Genomic DNA, 18,620 nt, shown 5'->3' with positions numbered 1-18,620 from the left:
ATCATTGGCAGCAGATTATTCTGTAAACGCTCCAGTTTGTAACTCTCAGAGATGATGCTCTTGTTTAAAATGTAACTACCATACCGTATCAAACTGACAACCAGTGTTTTCATTTCCATTTGCTTCAGAAATCATAATTTGAAAATTTTTATATAGTTTGTTTGAATCACAATCCAGGTAGGTCCACGCATTGTGATTGGTTTGTATGTCCTTTATAGATTTCTCTTTCTTTTCTTCCCTCTCACTCTCCTTCTTCCCCCGACCCCTTCTTTCTTGCAGTGATTTTGTTGAAGAAATCAGTTTGTTAGTCTGGAGTCTCCTACAGTCTTGGATTTTGCTGGAAGCATTCTATTCTTTTGTCCTCTGTATTTCCTATAAATTGATAGTTGGGTCTAGATGGCTCCGTCAAATTCAGGATCACTTTTTTTTGGAGGAGAGGGGCAAGACTGCCTCCTTAATGTTGGATTCATTCATCAGTTTCTGGTTTCATGTTTTAAATCAATTATGGATTATTATATTTAGTATGGTGGCACAATGTAATTTTGCTGAATTTGTTAAAATGTAATGAGTGGTGATTTTTTAATTTGGTTTTTGTTTATCCTCTTTACGTTTAAAATTTATATATTGAGGGGCCGGCCCGGTGGCGTAGCGGTTCAGCTCCCACATTCCGCTTTGGCGGCCCAGGGTTCACTGGTTCAGATCCCGGGTTCGGACATGGCACTGCTTGGCAAGCCATGCTGTGGCAGGCATCCCACATATAAAGTAGAGGAAGATAGGCATGGATGTTAGCTCAGGGCCAGTCTTCCTCAGCAAAAGAGGAGGATTGGCAGCAGATGTTAGATCAGGGCTAATCTTCCTCAAAAAATAAATAACTCATATATTGAACTTTATATGACAAGTAGTTTTTTCTCAGTTTCTTCCTCCAGTGGAGTTTAGAATTAATGAAAGTTATTTCCAGAGCAAGCTACTTGATTTATAATGTGACAAAATTGATTTTAATTTAGAGTTGTATTAAAGCGTTAATTCTGTGAGTAATCCCTGTTACATAGGGCTAATATGTTAAATAGTGTCAAAACTTTTTAAAGCCTGAAGTTAAAGACCCTGGGTCCTATTCCCATCCACTTGTATCCATTTAAACCTGTTTGTATGCTCTTACATTATATATCAGCTGTGGATAATAATACTATTCTTAGTGTTGCCCATTTGATTTTTGGAAGAAATGGAAAGAGATCTAGGGCTAGTTCTCATAGCATTGCTCTGCACTATATCAGGTAAAATATTGGTATATTAACTGACCTTGTAGCCTTTTGGTTGATTTTTAAATTTTATTTCTCTTTTATAGGTAAGTATGAATTCCAAGCCTTTATAAGGTTTAGAGTTTTTAAGCAGAGTTCTAACACACTGCCCCCCCCATATAGTGTGGAAAAGTGTGTGTGTATGTGTGCGCGCTCATTTTAGTTTTTCTAGAAAGAGGGTGCAAAACTTTATTAGGTCAACAGAAGGGCACAGATCCAAAAAAGGTTGAGAACCATAGGTTTAGGGCCCAGCCCCATGGCTGAGTGGTTAAAGTTCCATGCACTCTACTTCTGTGGCTGGGATCCGTGGGTTTGGATCCCTGGTGCAGACCTACTCCACTCACTAGCCATGCTGTGGAGGTGTCCAACATACAAAATAGAGGAAGATTGGTACAGACGTTAGCCCAGGGTGAATCTTCCTCAGTAAAAAACAAAACAAAACAAAAAGAATCATAGGTTTAAACCACAGAATTAACAAGTATTCAATAAGTTTTGATGATGTTGATGTTTGGTTGAAGTGAAGAAAATTCCAGTTAACTAAATGAAGAAAAAATTAAGGCTTTAACAGAAATAACAGAGAATCTGAATAGTACCTAAAGATAAATATTCTTATACTATGCTCATGTTTATACTATTAGATGTTTAAAGAGACTTATTTAACTCTGATCTTTAAGTAATGGTTTGGCTCTGTATTAAGTTAGAAGAAAAATGTCTTGGAAATAGCTCGCTCAGTATTCTAGAACTCTGGAAGAGTTAATGTATGACTTACTGTAGTAGGGGTGTCATACTTTTGTGAGTAAAGTGAGTTTAATTCTGGTTTTGCCAGTGACACGTGTTGAATTAGACACTGACTTTCTCTAGAATTCCATTTACAGTCATTGGCAATTAACTTCATCAAATTCAGAACAATTTGAAAACATCTGGAATGCCTTTTTCTTTACTTAGAAGTCTCTTTTTCCTATGTCTGTTGAAATTCTAATTATTATTTGAAACTTAGCCCAAATCTCACCACCTCTCTGAAGCCTGATACAGAATTAATTGCTTTTTTCCATGTACTCCATGATTCTTTATTTTGCATCTGTTTATAGCACTTCAAAAAAAATGTTAGGGATGTATCCGTCTCCCTCTCCGTATTGTGATCTCCCTGAGAGTAGAGGATATGTCTTATCCACCATTGCATCTCCGGAGTCTTGGGCATACATAATAGTTTGGTAATTCTTGAATTAATGAAATAAATAAGTATAAGAAAAAATCAAACGAAATATCCAGTTACATCAAGTCAAAATTCTTATGTTTTAAGACTTATTTTGTCATCTCCTCAGGAAAACAACTTTGCACATCTCTCCCTCTGCTTTTCAGCATAAGTTAGGTGTATTCCTCTGTTTTTACAGAACCCACCTTTTGGATTTATGTGATTTGTATTGAAGTTTTTGAATACCATGATGATTGAAGTCATCTGTTTGTATGTCTGTTTGCCTTAGTAAATTTTGTTGTCTTATGCATTTTCGTATCTCTAGAAGCTGGCTCTTCGAGTGAAGAGAATCTCAGTAGATATTTGTTGAGTTGAATGCAGATACCATATCCTACTTTAAAGAGTGCATACAGTATTTAAAAGCATAATAGAAAGTAGTATATGGTTAATGTAGTAAGACAGACAGGTACGGTTCATTATATTCATCCTACATTTATAGTGCTTATTATTTGATAGGCACTGAAGCGGGATTCAAAGATGAATATGGAAAGACAGGAGTTGATACATTAAGTTGTTGTAGAGGTCATTTGAGGCAACAAGAATAGCGTGCTCAAAAGTGCAAAGGCAAAAAAGCCACTTTATATAGCTAGGGAATGGCCAGTAGTTTAGTTTGGCTAGAGTGTAGTTATATATAGAAAAGTAGTGACAGGTGTGACTGGGAGGGCCAGATTATGTAGCCAGGTCATAGAGAACCTAAAATGCTGTGCTGTGTAATAAGGAATATCAAAAGAGTTTGATATTCCATATTAGTGAATTATTATATTAAAAGCTTTTAAGCTAGAGAATTACAAGGCACATATATATGAGATGAATTAGAGAAGAAGACTAATGTCAGTTTGCTGTTTTTTCATCCCTTAATTTTCTCAATTTTAATTTTGCATGTAAGTTTGTTTCTCTTAGGTAGAAGATTTAGTGAAGGATTATATAGACATATATCTGGAAAAATTTATTTTATATTAAGCAGAAATCCTAGAGTAATGCTAGAAAGAAGAGAAAGTACTTTCTTTTGCCAAATAATTTAGATAATTTGCTAGATTTAAATATCTAATTTGGGTTGGACTTAGTTGTTTCGTTTCTTTAGTTGAATAATTTCAGTCTTCTCCCAGTTCTCAGGGAAAAAAATTATGTTAAGTACAGAATTTTAACAATTTAAGTTATTCTATCTACCAAGTTATTTTCAATAACTTTGTTTGCCAGTAACCAAAAAAAGAATATAATTAATAAAGTTAAACACATGTTGACAGTATTGGCTGGTTATGCTTAATTTGATAACTTGTTTTTTATAAACCCAAGTCTGTTGTAACAGATAGATACTTTGTAACAGATAGATACTTATAAGAACATAATCTTAAAATCGGTAACATAACATGCCCAGTAAAAGGTTTTTAGAAACAATTAAATATGACAATATTTCATGGTCATCCACAGAGTACTGAACAAGTATGAGAACCATTTATATCCTCCAGTTTATCTAAATCCCTGATTATGGTGCAGTTGCCAGTACATTAGTAATTTCCTCTACTTATTAATTCCATGGTAGGGAATTTGGTTGGTAGTGAAATGTAAGTCAAAAGTTATTAGTTATAGTCAAGCCTTATTTTAAAGTTTCATGGCAGGGGGCCAGCCCGGTGGCACAGTGGTTAAGTGCACATTTTCCGCTTCTCGTGGCCCAGGGTTTGCCGGTTCGGATCCCGGGTGCGGACATGGCACCTCTTAGCAAGCCATGCTGTGTTAGGCATCCCACATATAAAGTAGAGGAAGATGGGCATGGATGTTAGCTCAGGGCCAGTCTTCCTCAGCAAAAAGAGGAGTATTGGCAGCAGTTAGCTCAGGGCTAATCTTCCTCAAAAAACTAAAATAAATAAAATTAAAACTTAATTTAAAAAAAAGTTTCATGGCAAGAGTATGTAAATTATAGGATAACTGAGAGCTATTTTAATTTTTTTTGTTTAAATCCTTTGTCTACTAATAGTTAACATTTGTTCATTTCTTTCCATATGCTAAATATTCTGCTAGGCGTTCTACATGCTCTGAAGAAGATTTAGAAAAAAGGTAGAAAATGGTCAAAAAATTAAAATAAAAAAATCACCCATCTCATCAGACAGAGGTGATCACTTGGTAGCCTTCTTTAGCTCATCTGTATATATATACATATGTATTATTTGTTCACACACAAAAAAATTCAATACAAAATTTGGATTTGCCATATATACAGTTTTATATCCTGCTTATGACCTATTAGATTTGGTATTACTTGTTAATCAAATGTTAGACATGAATGTTGTTACATGTGAGACTACACACCAACAGGATAACAGTGGGAACAATAGGACCCTGTAGTGTGGTTTTTGTTTTTTGACCCTATAGTTTTTTCTTCTAAAAATTTATTTTTTTTGCCTTGTAGATTAGCTGTCTTTTGCTTTGTTTGGCTCCTAACAAAAAAATGACAGACTGCTTTTACTAAAAATTAGCCTAACTCATTAAGAGGTAGGTTGAAACCATCAGTCATGCCATGATGTGTTTATAAGATTTATAGTAAGAATATACTTAAAAATATATTTTAATGTTTGTAATTATACAAGTTAGCTAGCTTTCTAATATTTTCATTACTCTACTATGTTTTATAGCTATCTTTTTCAACAGTACTCATGATTAATTTGCAAGTCTAGAGCAAGGAGTAGCAACAGAACCTGTCTTGGCTGCCTTTACTACACAAAAGCCCAGCAGAAATTTTGAAATTACATTTTATTTGTCATAATTTTAGTAATAGTTAACAGTTATTAAGTGCCACTGTATGTTGCTCTGTTTGAAGGGCTTAACTATATTAACTTATTTAATCTGCACAGCAACTCTTGTGGTAATTAATGATTTACATAACCTGTGTTACAAATGGCAAAGTGAGGCATAAAAGATAATTTGCCCAGGGGCTGGCCCCGTGGCCCAGTGGTTAAGTTCGCGCTCTTCACTGCGGCGGCCCATTGTTTCGTCGGTTCGAATCCTGGGCGCAGACATGGCACTGCTCATCAAGCCACGCTGAGACGGCATCCCACATGCCACAACTAGAAGGACCCACAACTAAGAATATACAACTATGTACCGGGGGGCTTTGAGGAGAAAAAGGAAAAAAATAAAATCTTAAAAAAAAAAAAAAAAGATAATTTGCCTGAACTAGTTAGTGGCAGGACCTGGGTGTGAATCCAGACTATTTGGCTACAGAGTCCAGATGCTTAATCACTGTGCTGTGCTGCTTTTGGACAAGAGCTGTAGGGATTGAGAGAATCCTTTCTATCTGAGAGAGAGGCTGGGGAGGAAAGAATCCTAAAAGATTTCAAGGAGGAAGGAGCATTTAGGTACCTATGGTGGTAGGATTGATATTTGCAATATAAATTATTGAAAATAATTATGCATATAAAATATAACTTGTAAAAATCTAGAGGAAATAGTTGAAGTGTAACTGTACTATACACACTTTGTTTAGCAATGCAGTGATTAGTGTTTGTTTTATTATAGTTTATTAATTTAAATAATGTGTACATCTGGTGGCAAAAATAAAATAGTGCAAGAAATACTACAGTAAAAATGTCTCTGGGACCGGCCCTGTGGTTGAGTGGTTAAGTTTGCGTACTCTGCTTTGGCAGCGCAGAGTTTCACTGGTTCACATTGCGGGTGTGGAGCTAGCACTGCTCATCAAGCCATGGTGAGGCAGAGTCCCACACGGCAGAACTAGAAGGATCTACAACTAGAGTATACAACTATGTACTGAGGGGCTTTGGGGAGAAAAAGAAAAAAAAAAAAAAAAAGATTGGCAACAGGTATTAGCTCAGGGCCAATCTTAAAAAAAAGTCTCTTTTCTCTCACAAGTTCCCTGGTCCCCTACTATTAACAAGCTACTACTGTTACTAGATTCTTTTATTCAGTTGGGTGTCTAATAGCTGTCTCAAATTTTAATGTGTTCAAAACCGAACTTTTGGTTTGTCATTTTGCTTTGTTTGGAGTCCATTTTCTGCCTTGCAGCCAGAGTGAACTTTAAAAGAGGTACATTAAGAGAAGTCAGTACCCTGCTTAAATCATTTCACTGGCACTTAGGATATGTAGGGAGTTTGACTTACTGTTCTTTGCCTACTTGCCAAACCATTCTTACCTCAGGGCCTTTATATTTGCTCTTTCTTTTGTCTAGAACACTATCCTCAAGGGTTTTTTCGGTTGGTTGGTTGGTTGGTTGGCTTTTATCACGGCTGGCTTCTCCTGCTGTCACTCCCTCAAAGAAATTGTTCTTGACTGTCTTTCACAGAACTTACAGTATGTAACTTCTAGTTAGAACTTACATATGTATGTATTTGTTTACTCAATTTTTGTGTATTTTCTTAATAACATGTTAGCTCAGTGAGGGCAGGAGTCTTGCCTAATAAGCATTGATGCCAACACGTAGTTCACTACCTATAAGTATTTAATTAATATTGAATGAAAGAATAAATGAATGAATGAACAAATGAATGGATCTGTCTGGAATTTCTTTTGGTTAAGCAGTAAGGTTGAAATCCAGCTTTATATTTTTCCTCATGTCCAGCCAGTTGTCACAGCATCACTTTTCTCCATTGCTTTGATATACCATTTTTATAATACATTAAATTCTTGGATCTATTTTTGGACTGTCTCCACTGTGGTATTGGTATGTCTAGCTACTTATCTTATGGTTTTAAACTTCTTTATTATTGTAACTTTAAAATGCATTTTAATATCTGGTAGAATGAGTGCTCTGTCAAATGATTTTTCTTTTTCTGAGTTTTCCAGAAATGAACTTTTTCATGTATTCATTTTTCTATAAGATATTTTTTGATAGTTTGGTAGACTTTTTAATAGTATAATTTTTAGTACTGCAGTGGAATCAACATTTGCATGCATATTTTGGTCACTTGTCATAAGAAACATGTGAGAGAACAATAGAAATTACTGGTTTGTGGAGAATAAGAATGATATTCTTCCAATTCTTGAAATAAAAGTTGAAAAGAGAAGTTGGTAGCAGTACTTACTTTCTGTGGATACCACGATATCTACTTGCCACATCCTCCTAATTTTCATTTATGTCTTCAGCTCTTCCCAGGTCCCTACATCTCTTTGTTATGACGAGTTATTGCAGGTAGGCAGGGGCAAGACTTGTCCTAGTTTCCCATCTTTCGTTTTTGTGCCATTGTCTGAATCTGAAAGTGTCCTGGATCTGCTGCTTTAAAGCCTCATCAGTACTTGGCAGATATTGGAGGAGTTGGCCAAGAACAGGAAGCCAAGGTCTCTACCTGCCCACTTTGCAGACTTGTCACAATTGTAGCACCTTCTGGGGAACATGAACATAACTGGGCTGTTTGAGAGTTCGTGACCTAGAAAGCCTTCTGTTCTGCCTGTACTGAGAACTCCTGATTGCTTCTGTATGGTAAGGAATAGCTGTAATGGTAGTAAGATGTTCAGTAGAGCAGTCCTAACTTACTGAAAATGCTTATAGAAGTTGTTGAGGTTGGTAAGGCCCTTTTTAAATACCATTTCTCTGTAAATAAAAATTTTACATTTACTTTTGTGCCTTCCTTAAGTTAGGAAGACAAAATCAAGAAATGGAAATTTATTCTAAGCAGAATGTTTGATTTTTAAAAAATTAGTTATGGTGGTCTTCAGTTGTTCTTTTGGGAATTAGGTCATTTATTTGGTGCCACTTCAGATATGAACTAAGGCCTCGAAAGGTTTTTTAATTTATAAGGTGGTGTAGTTAATCCCTTATTGAAGTTGCCCTCATGAATTTTAATAATGAATGCCTTCTTGCTAATCCGTGGCTTGTACTTAGTCCTTTCTCCACCTATCTGGAGAATTAAATAATTCAGATCACTTAGTGCTTAAAACTTTTCTCCTTTGGCCTCTATTATGCTATTTCTTAACAAATTATTTCTTAACTTATCTTTAGAGTCTTCCTTTTCTTTGGCTGTATTTTTCCATATAACTGTGGATAATCCCTAAAATTATGCCTTCAGATCTTATCTCCATATATTTATTCCTCTGTGGAGAGACCATTTATTTTTTATGACTTTATCACTAAGACTCTCAAATCAGTATCTTGAGCCCTCCCTTTTGTTTTAGTTTCATATTTCTTTCCATAGAACTTTTCCAGTTGGTTGTGCAACTGTTATCTCAAAATGTTAAAAACTAAGTATATTTCTAACCCACATCTCCTTCCCAGTTTTCCTATTTTTCTTTCAACTTTCACAATTTTTCAATGGTATCACTGTTGTTTCAACTTGAATATATCAAAGTCATCTTTGATTTTTATGCTTTTCATTTCAATATATGCAAATCATCAGCATGTTCATTGCTGAATCCCTGTTGCTTAGTAAATATTTTGAATGAATGAATTTGAATAACATGAATGAATATTTTTCTTAATTAGTATTCCTTCTCCACTCTTTCCTAGTGATCCAAAACTGTTTTTTCTGCAAAGTACAGGTCAAGTTCTTGCAAAAGTGTAATCAGATGGTATACAGAAGTTGAGTAGATAAGAACTGAAAAAATATCATTTGAATTTCATAACTAGGAGATCCTTTAGGAAGAGTGATTTCAGTAGAGTAGGTGCAGGCAAATGCTAGATTGAGGTGTAAATGAAAGATGAAATGCACCAGCAGTTTAGATGTGACTCTTTTCAAGGGGAATGGTTTGGGGGTTTTTTTAGTGAGGGAGATTGGCCCTGAGGTAACATCTGTTGCCAATCTTCGTGTTTGTTTTTTTCTTTTTTCTCCCCATAAGACCCAATACAAACTTGTATATCCATAGTTGTAAGTCCTGTTAGTTCTTCTGTGTGGGATGCTGCCACAGCATGGCTTGATGGTCCACACCCAGGATCCGAACCAGCAAACCCCAGGCTTCTGAAGCTGAGTGTGCATACTTAACCACTCAGCCATGGGGCCGGCCCCAGGAATGCTTTGTTTTTAATATAAACTTGGACATGTTTTTATGTTAAAGGCAACTAGCAGGTAGAGGTTGAAGATGTAGAAGATAATTAATGAAATACACATGCTGAAAACCTATGGTAGGATTAATTTTTGATAAGAGGATGGGAGGCACATTTTTCACTGCAAAAATTTAAAGTTGCGTTCAGATAATTTTGTTTTTTGAGAAACAAGAAGTTAATGGAGCTCGTACTTAAAAACTACCGTTTTCTCTGTGAAATAAGTGGTGGGCAAAGTCAGCTACTAAGTGATGAGGAGTAGTGGGATGAATCTTTTGAATAATGATGGCATTTGAAATTGCTGTTATGGGGAGCCAATGAGGAAGTTGACTTCTTTCAAAGAAGTCATCTTAGGCAAGATTGAGTCCAGTTTAGGTTACAGTTGGATAACCGACTACAAGGTGGTGATTTTTTCCGTTAGTGCTTAGTAGTGAAGATATAGGAGTAAAGGAGCTTTTGACTGAGTTGCAAGAGATAGGTAGGGCCCCTGAGACAGAAAGATAATTGGTCAAGGGAGATGAGATAAGAGAAGAGGTTAGTCATGTATGATGGGTCCCAACTAGTTATCTATATGAATAGCTGAAAGAAGCTGAATTATGTTAGAGTAAATGAAGGAATCAAATAAGATGCTGGAGGTCTGGATGCAGATGAGTTAAAAATGCAGGGAGAATAAGAGTAAAAACTGGGAGAATAGAAGGTAAAGAAGATCAAGTAGATAAATTTAACCTGTGATAAATGCCTTTTTTTATAGGTATGAAGACTTCTTTTTTTCTGAAAACTTTTTTGGGTATCGAATATATAGCTGCAGATTAAAAGCAGTGGTCTCCAAACTTTTATGATCTGGCTTCCCAAGCAGAAAAAATTTTGAATGTGTACCCGCAGTGTATGCATATTTATTTATAAATCATATATGGATACTTCTGTACTGTTATGTTTTATATATTGTGAAACAAACTTGAGAGATTAAGCATATTTTAAAAATAATTTTTAAACATTATTAATGTTACAAAAAGTTATTTTTGGTGAGGACATTGTGATACTTCACTAGTTTTGAAAATCTTGGTTTAATACTTGGCTGTTAGAGCTATTTGACAGGCTTGTTTTAAGTTAGGTTTATTTTAGTACTTGGTTTTAATGACTGTTATAGTTCAGAGCTCATAAAAATATATAAATCCAGAGAGAAGAATGGCATTGCAAGCTGGGCGGACTACATCACGATGGTTATCTATCAAACATGCAGAAGTTTTTGTTGAAATCCACCAGTAAAAGTTCCGTCTTTCCTAATTTCAATTAGTTGCTCTTGAAAACTAATACTAAGGTTCTGCTGTGCTGGATAATCTTCATTTGTCCCTCCTAATCCATTTTCAGCCCTTGTGCCCTGTGCCCCACGAGGCTGAATTCTAAGGACTGCATCCGCTGGTCTGCCTTGTCCCTGGTGTCTGACTGGGTTCAGTCTCAGTGGGAGGCACTGACAGGAGGATGGAGAAGTAGGAATATTTATTCTAACAACTTCCTCCTTGCTGGCTGCAGCTTGTCAGTAACTATGCTCCATCATTGTCTGGGCTTTTCTACAGTTACACCTCTCTTGATTCCTCTATTTCCTCTTCTTCCCCTGTTGGTCCTAGAATAATAGCTCCCTGCCTAGCCCAGGAGGGCTTCACCATCCTGTCCTAGTTTCCCTTAACCTTGCCTGCACATTTGTAAACAGTCTCTTTATTAAACATATCTCCTTTTTAGTATTATCTTTTTCTTGCCAGGACTCTGAGGACTGTAGTTACATTTTAATGTTTTTTTAAGTAAATGAGTTAAAAAAGTGACTGAACCTCTTCATTTAGAATATTTTTAAGCACATTGGATAATTCTGTTTCCAGATTTTAATTGTGCAGATCCAAGTTTTATTGGTGACACATTTACATTGTTTTGATAACACAAAACAAAATCACCTAATAATGGAAACCTTCCTAAATATCTGTTTTTAGTAGGGGGCCAGTGTTAGTCTATATATTAACCATAAGTAAAGCTTAGTATCAATTTACTTCCTTCTTGATACTTATTTTAATAATTTTAAACAGAATTGAGCCTCTGAATTCTGATTTGGAATGTATTAACAACACAGAAAAGACCCTTTCATGCTTTGTGAAAGAAAAATGAAAAAACTATTATGAGTCAACCATAATTACTGCTTAGCTTTTGCTTATAGTTACCAATCTGTTATTTTCAAACTGTCATTGATTTCATGAAATAATTTTCTTCATAGGAAAAAAGCTTGAATTTTAGAAAGGGAGAGTTATTTCAATCATTATTTGATCATTGATTAATTATCTACAATTCTTATTTGGAGGTGAGGCTTATTTTATTTTTATTTTATTGCATTTTTTTCTCTGATAAATGAAACTCAGGTAGTTAGTAACAAATGTTTAATCTAGATTCTTTTACTGTGGACCGTAATGGATGACTGGCATTTTTCAACTTGAATTATGTGTGTGAATTTAAAATGAAAAATAGCTTGGTTTTTGTCTTTCCAAATATCAGGTATTTGAGGTTCTGAAGATACAGCCATTAACAAAACATAGTTCTTATCCTCCTGGAGCTTTCATTCTGGTGGGGAGATGGTTAATTACCAAATAAATAGATAATTATATAATGCAATGTAGTGGTAAGTAACATGAAGAAAAAGAAACCAGGGTAAGGGAATAGAGTGGCAGGGGATCCTTTATTAGTTATGGGATCAGGGAAATCCTCTCAGATATGTTGGCATTTGAACAGAGGTTTGAATGAAATGATAGTGCCTGGGGGAAGAGTGCCTTACAGAAGGAGGATCAAGTGCAAAGCAGATGCTGGTGTGACTGCGAGTAATAAGGAGACTTTTGTGTGGCCAGACCACAAAGAGCTAAGGGCAGAGTGTTAGAAAATGAAGTCTGGAGAGGTAGATGAGGGCCATATCACACTAGGTTCCATAGGCCATCAGAACTTTGGATTGTATTTTAAGTTTAACTGGAAGGTTTTAGAGGAGACAGAGCAGGGGAATGACATGATCTGATTATCTTTTAAAAGGATTACCTGGGTTGCTGCATGAAGAACTGCCTGTAGGGAGATTAGAGTAGAAGCCAAGAGACCTGTCGTGAAGAGATTGTAATAGGCTAGGTGAGAGTTTGAACTTGTACGTGTACACAAACACACACACTACTTGGTGCCATATGTATGTTCACATATACATATATATATATATTTCCTTTTGGGTTAAAAAATATATTTTGTTCAGAAACTTCTTTTTACATTTAGCAGTATAATGTGGACATCTTTTACAGTTAGTACATACTGATTTACCTAATTCCTTTTAAATGGATGATTGGTATTCCATTTTGTGGTGCATTACTTTGTTTAATCTGTCTTGTATTGATGGACATTTATGCTCCCAGGTTGTTCTTTTTAAATAACAGATAATGCTGTGTGTGTGTTTTAGCTCACAGTTGTGGAAATATGTTTATAGGATAAATTCCTAGAAGCGTGATGTGTCAGAGGCTATGTGCATGTTAAATCTTAATGATTATTACCAAATTGGCTTCCAAAAAGGCTGTGCCAATTTTTACACACCCACTAATGTCATATGATAATTTTTCTTTGCTTGGACCCTGTCTGACACTGAGTAATATTAGCCTTTTTAATCTTTGTGTGTCGATAGAAGGGAAACATCATAGTTTTCTTTTTCGTATTTTAATTATGAATGATAGCTTATAGATTTTTATTTCTGATAAGTAATAGAGGATATTAATTTCTCTTTGGTCTTTATTCTGAGAAAATACTGTTTGAAAAAATTGTTTATAACTTCATTTCCTCTACTTATAAGACTTAAGGAGTAAAGTTTAGTTTCTATAAACTAATTAGTTTACATAATTTAGCCACGTGACTTACTGTTTCCCTCAACTTTCCTTAACCCCAATGCCCTGCATATACTGTGACCTCTGAAATGTCATCATGTTTCAGTGTCATATTGTTTATGTTCTCTTCCATTAGTATTGATGAAGAAGTAATTAAAATTACAGAACCAGTTAGTTCACCAGTAAAAACACTATCCTAAAGTGAACCCAAGTGTACCCATTCAGTACCTTTTATTGTCAGTCAGCTTATTTTCTTTGGGCCCACATCCCTTACTCCCAGCCCAATTAGCTATCATACGGATCTATGCTACTAGCATAAAAGAATCACAACCTGAAACAGAATGGATAGATTAGCCCAAATTCTTTGGGATTACTGGTAAACCAGTTTAAAAGTTCATGCCCTTTCTAAAGCTGAATCAGTTAAAATATTATCACCTTATAACAAAGAAACACATAATAGTGCCACAGTTCAGTAGAACCTTGCAGTCATACCATTCATGGGACCTAGATGGCCCAAGAGTAAGATTATTGTAAAGTTATCTAACTTAGAGTAATAAACCACTGTGAATATAGTCCAAGATGGACAGGAGTTTGATTGTATTTCATGCCATAAAGGTTTATGTTTTGATGAACCTTTATCCTATTTATATTAAAGCCTATAGGAAAGCAGGAAAATATGATTACGGGGTCAACTTTTAATTTATGTAGATGCTTATCCAGCATATTGAATGCTTATGACTTGATTTTGCCATTATAGAAACAACATGTACAAAACCTTCAGAGACTGGCATATTTTACAAAGGTAGAAGAGCAGATATTTTCCTTGATGCTTGTTACAGTTAACCCTTATATAGATACAAATTCAGACGTCAGTTTTTAGTCGAGACTTAAAAACTTTATAAGATTAATGTTTCTTTTTTTAAATGTAAATTGGTTTTAATCACATTTCAGATTCATTAAGGGGGTTTATGGATAATTAAGAAAACAGAAATTTTTTCATCAATATCTTTAAGCATTAAATTAGTAGCTTAGTGTATTAGTAAAATATTGTAGAGTAGGGAGACATTTGTGGCAAGCTTGAAGAGGAAATCTAGGTTCCTAGATTCTTTTTATGATTTAGTCAGAGGTTTCCAAATTTACAACTATATTGTAATACTTAAAACTTAATATTATATATTGTATGTATATGAATATTGTATATTCATTTGTTTATAATTTCTTCAAAGTGTTTATCATAAATTTTCTCCTCCAAAATGTTTTTGTATTATCGTACATTTCCCCATACCAATGATAGGTAGTGTGAAATGTATGAAGAGATATAAAGATAAGTTCATTTAACTTTGCAAACAATAAACTTTTTTTTTTCCATTAAAGAGATAGTGCTTTAGTCCTTAATTTTAATGCTTTGGTTTTATATGTTTTTAAATGTAGGGAAGGGACTACCATACAGACTAATTAATTTTATGGCGTAAATAAGGAAAATTAGAAATTATGTAGGGAGGATCAAAATCTGGAGCATAGCTAAGTTAGATTTAACTAAATACCTTTTATGTAGTTAGCCAAAGGGATTCTTAAGATGCTGGTTAAGGGGGTTTGTTGCTTGCCCAGAAGATTTGACCTTGTGAATTGACTTATTCTTCTCCAAGGCACTTGAGAGAAAAGACAACGATAGCAGTTACATCTAGAGGCTATTATGGATTGGAGGATGAGAAGGGAACTGCATGTACTTCAACAAGGCGTCGGTCAACACCGCGAAGTTTGGCAGGCTTGACAAGTGGAGTTTTTGAATCTATAATGGTTCAAGTTTTGAGACAGGAAGAACAGCTGAGAGCAAAAGAAGAAAAAAGGTAAACGTTGAAAAAATAAATTGTTTCATTTTATTCAAATTTCCAGGACCTACTTTTCATAGAGTAGCTGTGTAACTTTTGTGTGCCCATATCAAATTTCTGGGCCCATTTTAGTAGTGCTCCAAAATGCATTGTCACCAAAGTATGAATTCTTAATGAAATATCACAATGAAATTTGTTTAAAAATACAGTTTTAAATTTTAAATCAAATTATTTTGAAGCTATACAAAAATGATTTTTATTAAAGGTTTCAGAATGCTTTCTAGATTTCTAGAAGTAGTCTCAAATGAATTATAAATTTTAAATTAGAAGAATTTTACGTAGATTTGTATAGCTTTAGAATAGACTCACAAACCTTTAGGAGAACTTTTCAGAGATTATATAGTTCAAAATGACATATAGGTTCACCTCTGCCAGTTCCTCCATTGATATTAATTTCCTGGATAACTATGCTTACTCTGGGCTCATCAGGAAAGAATGTTGTGCTCAATTAAGTGTTACCTTTTGGGGTCTAGGAGTACAGATTGATGGCACTTATATAATGTTTTATTTATAACAAAAGAGACTAGGGTCCAAAGAGGTAAGTGATTACTCAAAAAAGACTGGTGATTTTTATACTAAATTAAATTTCAAACTATGTTAGGAGTGATTGCTGATATAACAGGGAACTGCTAATGCTACTCAAAGGCAATTTATAATATATTGTTGCCTCTCTCATAGTAATAAATACAGCTTGCTTTGATATTTGTAGGATTAAAACTCAACCTTGAGACTTTCTACCACCATACTTTATATAGTAGCCATCAATTGGAAACCTGCTGTGAAATACTTTTTTCCCTTGTATAGGGCCACATAGAACTGCTTCTGCCACAGGAAAGGGGATTTTATGGAAAAGGATAAAGATCAATCTGACAGTAGTGTACAGTTGAAATGGAGAGAAATTGAAGAAAAGGAAGGGTTGTAGGAAGAAGGCTGTAGTAGTGTAGACCTCCACTACTGGTGACCAGAAATAGGGAGAGGTCAGATTGTCTAGGGAACAGTCCACAGGACTTAGTACTTTCCTTGATAGAGACAAAGATGAGTCAGGATGTAGTTGTAATAATAGTGATAGTAGCCATAAAAAGATGATAAAAAAGAATGACTAACATTTGTTGAGCATGACTATCTGCCCAGTTTAACTCTAAGCACCTTATGTATATTCAGCATTTATCCTGAGGCACAGAGAGATTAAGTAACTTCCACAAGGTGGGGCAATTTTAGAATAGTAGTCAAGATTTGAACCCAGGGAGTTTGGGTGTAGAGCTTGTGCTTCTAAGCAATATGCTATCTTTGTGACTTGTAAAATGATGGAACCAGCAAAGAAAATAGAGGAACTTGAGTCGTAGTGTGGGGAAAGATCAGTGAACTCCAGTTTTTAATAAGTTGTGGAAGTGATAAGGGAAACATTTAGGCATCCAAGTAGGAATGGCTAGTAGGAAACTAGAAATACGATTGAATCTTTTTCTTTTCTCCAGTTTTACATATATATGTGTGTCCTCCCTTAATATCAATTAAACATAGGTGCATAAGACATGGGGAAAAATCCTCTATTAAATGTCTTAATGACTATGATAATTTAATGGAGTACTATGAATTAAGCTTTCTCTTTAGGTATAGGGTTAACTTTTTCTTTTTTAATTATAAATATTTTAAGCATGGAGCAAAGAATAAATAAAATTATAATAAAGGCTTGTGTACCCACTACCCAGCAATTTTTAAAGAAGTTAAACATAGATGTAATCAAGATTCCTTATATTTTTCCTCTGAAGAAACCACTGTCCTGACTTTATCATTCCCATGCTTTTTTTTGTTGAATTTTAGGAATTCTTTTATGTATTCTAGATACAAGTCCTTTGTCAGACATATATGCATTGCAAATGTTTTCTCCCAGTCTGTAGCCTGCCTTTTCACTTTCAGTGTTTTTTGAGGAAGAGAACGTTTTAATTTTGAGTTGATTGATTTCTTTTTTAATGTTTTGTGCTTTTTGTGACCTAAGAAATCTTAGCTTACTCAAGGTTATGAAGATTTTCTCTCTTTTTTCCCCAGAAATTTCTAAGTTTTATTTTTTATGGTTAGGTCTGTGATCCATTTAAAAGTAAAGTTTTGTGTGTGGTTTGAGGTGAAGATAAAAGTTTATTTTTCTTCCATATAGATAGCCAGTTGTTCTGGTATCATTTGTTGAAAAAACTTTTTCATCACCAAATTACTTTTAAGTCTTTGTTGAAAATTAGTTGAACATTTATTTGTCTCTCTGGACTTTCTCTTATGTTCCATTTATTTATAGATCTATCCTTATGCTAATGCTATATTGATTTGATTATTATAGCTTTATAGTAAGCTTTCAAATTTGTTAATATGAGTCTTCCAACTTTGTGTTTCGTTTTTTTCACAATTGATAGGCTATACTGGGATCTTTTCATTTCTGTGTGATTTTAGAATTACATTGTAAATTCCTCCCAAAAAAAAAAAGCCTGAGGGAATTTTGATTGATATTGCATGCGTGGAAATTATCAGTTTCTGGATAATTGTTTAATTTCTCTGAGAAGTATTTCGCAGCAGTATTTTGTAGTTTACAATGTGCACATTTTCCACATATGTGGTTAACTTTATCCCTATCTATTTCATATTTTTGATGCAATTGTAAATTAGGTTTTAAATTCAGTTTATAATTTTTTCTTGCAAATTTATAGAAATATAATTGATTTTAGTATAGCGACCTTTGTTCCTGCTCTAAATTCTGAAAGATTTTGCTTTACGTAATTGAAACTCTGCTTTTGGATGCATACATATTTATGATCCTTAGGGTTTTTTTGATGAATCAACTTCTTTCTTATGAGTGTCCCTTTTTATCCTTGATATTTCTTACATTTTTTAATATGGCATTTTATCTCCACTATTGGCCTAATAACTATACATCATTTGAATTATTTTTTCTTGTAGTGCCTTCTCTAGGATTTACACTATGTGCTTAACTTATCACAGTTAACTTCAAATGTTATATCATTTCACAGTATACTTCTGTTTACCTCTTCCCATCCTTTGTGCTGCTGTCATCATACATTTTACTAAACCCCACTACGCTGTTACTGTATGTGCTTTAAATACTTATCTTTTGAAGAAATTTAAGAATGAGGGAAAAAAGAATTTTATATTTATCCATTCATTTACCCTTCCCAACATTCTGCCTTCCTTTGTATTGATCTGTGATGCCATCTGGTGTCATTTTTCTACTGCCTAAAGAACTTGCTTTAACATTTCTTGTAATATAGGTCTGCCAATGATGAATTCTGAGCTTGAATTTTTTGGTCTGAAAAAATTTCTATTTCACCT

The 18,620-nt window shown here is 34.5% G+C and overlaps 1 protein-coding gene across 6 annotated transcripts in view; it reads left to right on the top strand.

The window, feature by feature from the left end:
* Window positions 1-18,620, top strand: part of BRD10 (bromodomain containing 10) — a 106,648-nt gene that overhangs the window by 9,850 nt on the left and 78,178 nt on the right. For 4 of the 6 annotated variants that reach the window (XR_002803230.2, XM_023627327.2, XM_023627326.2 and 1 more), the window contains exon 2: window positions 15,051-15,251. The exons of 1 other annotated variant lie outside the window; for it this stretch is intronic. Coding sequence is in view for 4 of the 5 variants with exons in the window: in XM_023627327.2 (XP_023483095.2) it covers window positions 15,051-15,251 (201 nt within the window). In the remaining variant the exon portion in view is untranslated. Of the gene's footprint in view, window positions 1-11,783; window positions 11,868-15,050; window positions 15,252-18,620 lie in introns of those variants that run through there. One more of the 6 variants, XM_070248296.1, reaches the window with a different exon arrangement.

Source organism: Equus caballus, chromosome 23 (assembly GCF_041296265.1).
Source record: "Equus caballus isolate H_3958 breed thoroughbred chromosome 23, TB-T2T, whole genome shotgun sequence".
In the NCBI taxonomy this organism is placed as follows: domain Eukaryota; kingdom Metazoa; phylum Chordata; class Mammalia; order Perissodactyla; family Equidae; genus Equus; species Equus caballus.
Note: the sequence above shows the minus strand (reverse complement) of the source record. Positions and strands in the feature narration are given on the sequence as shown.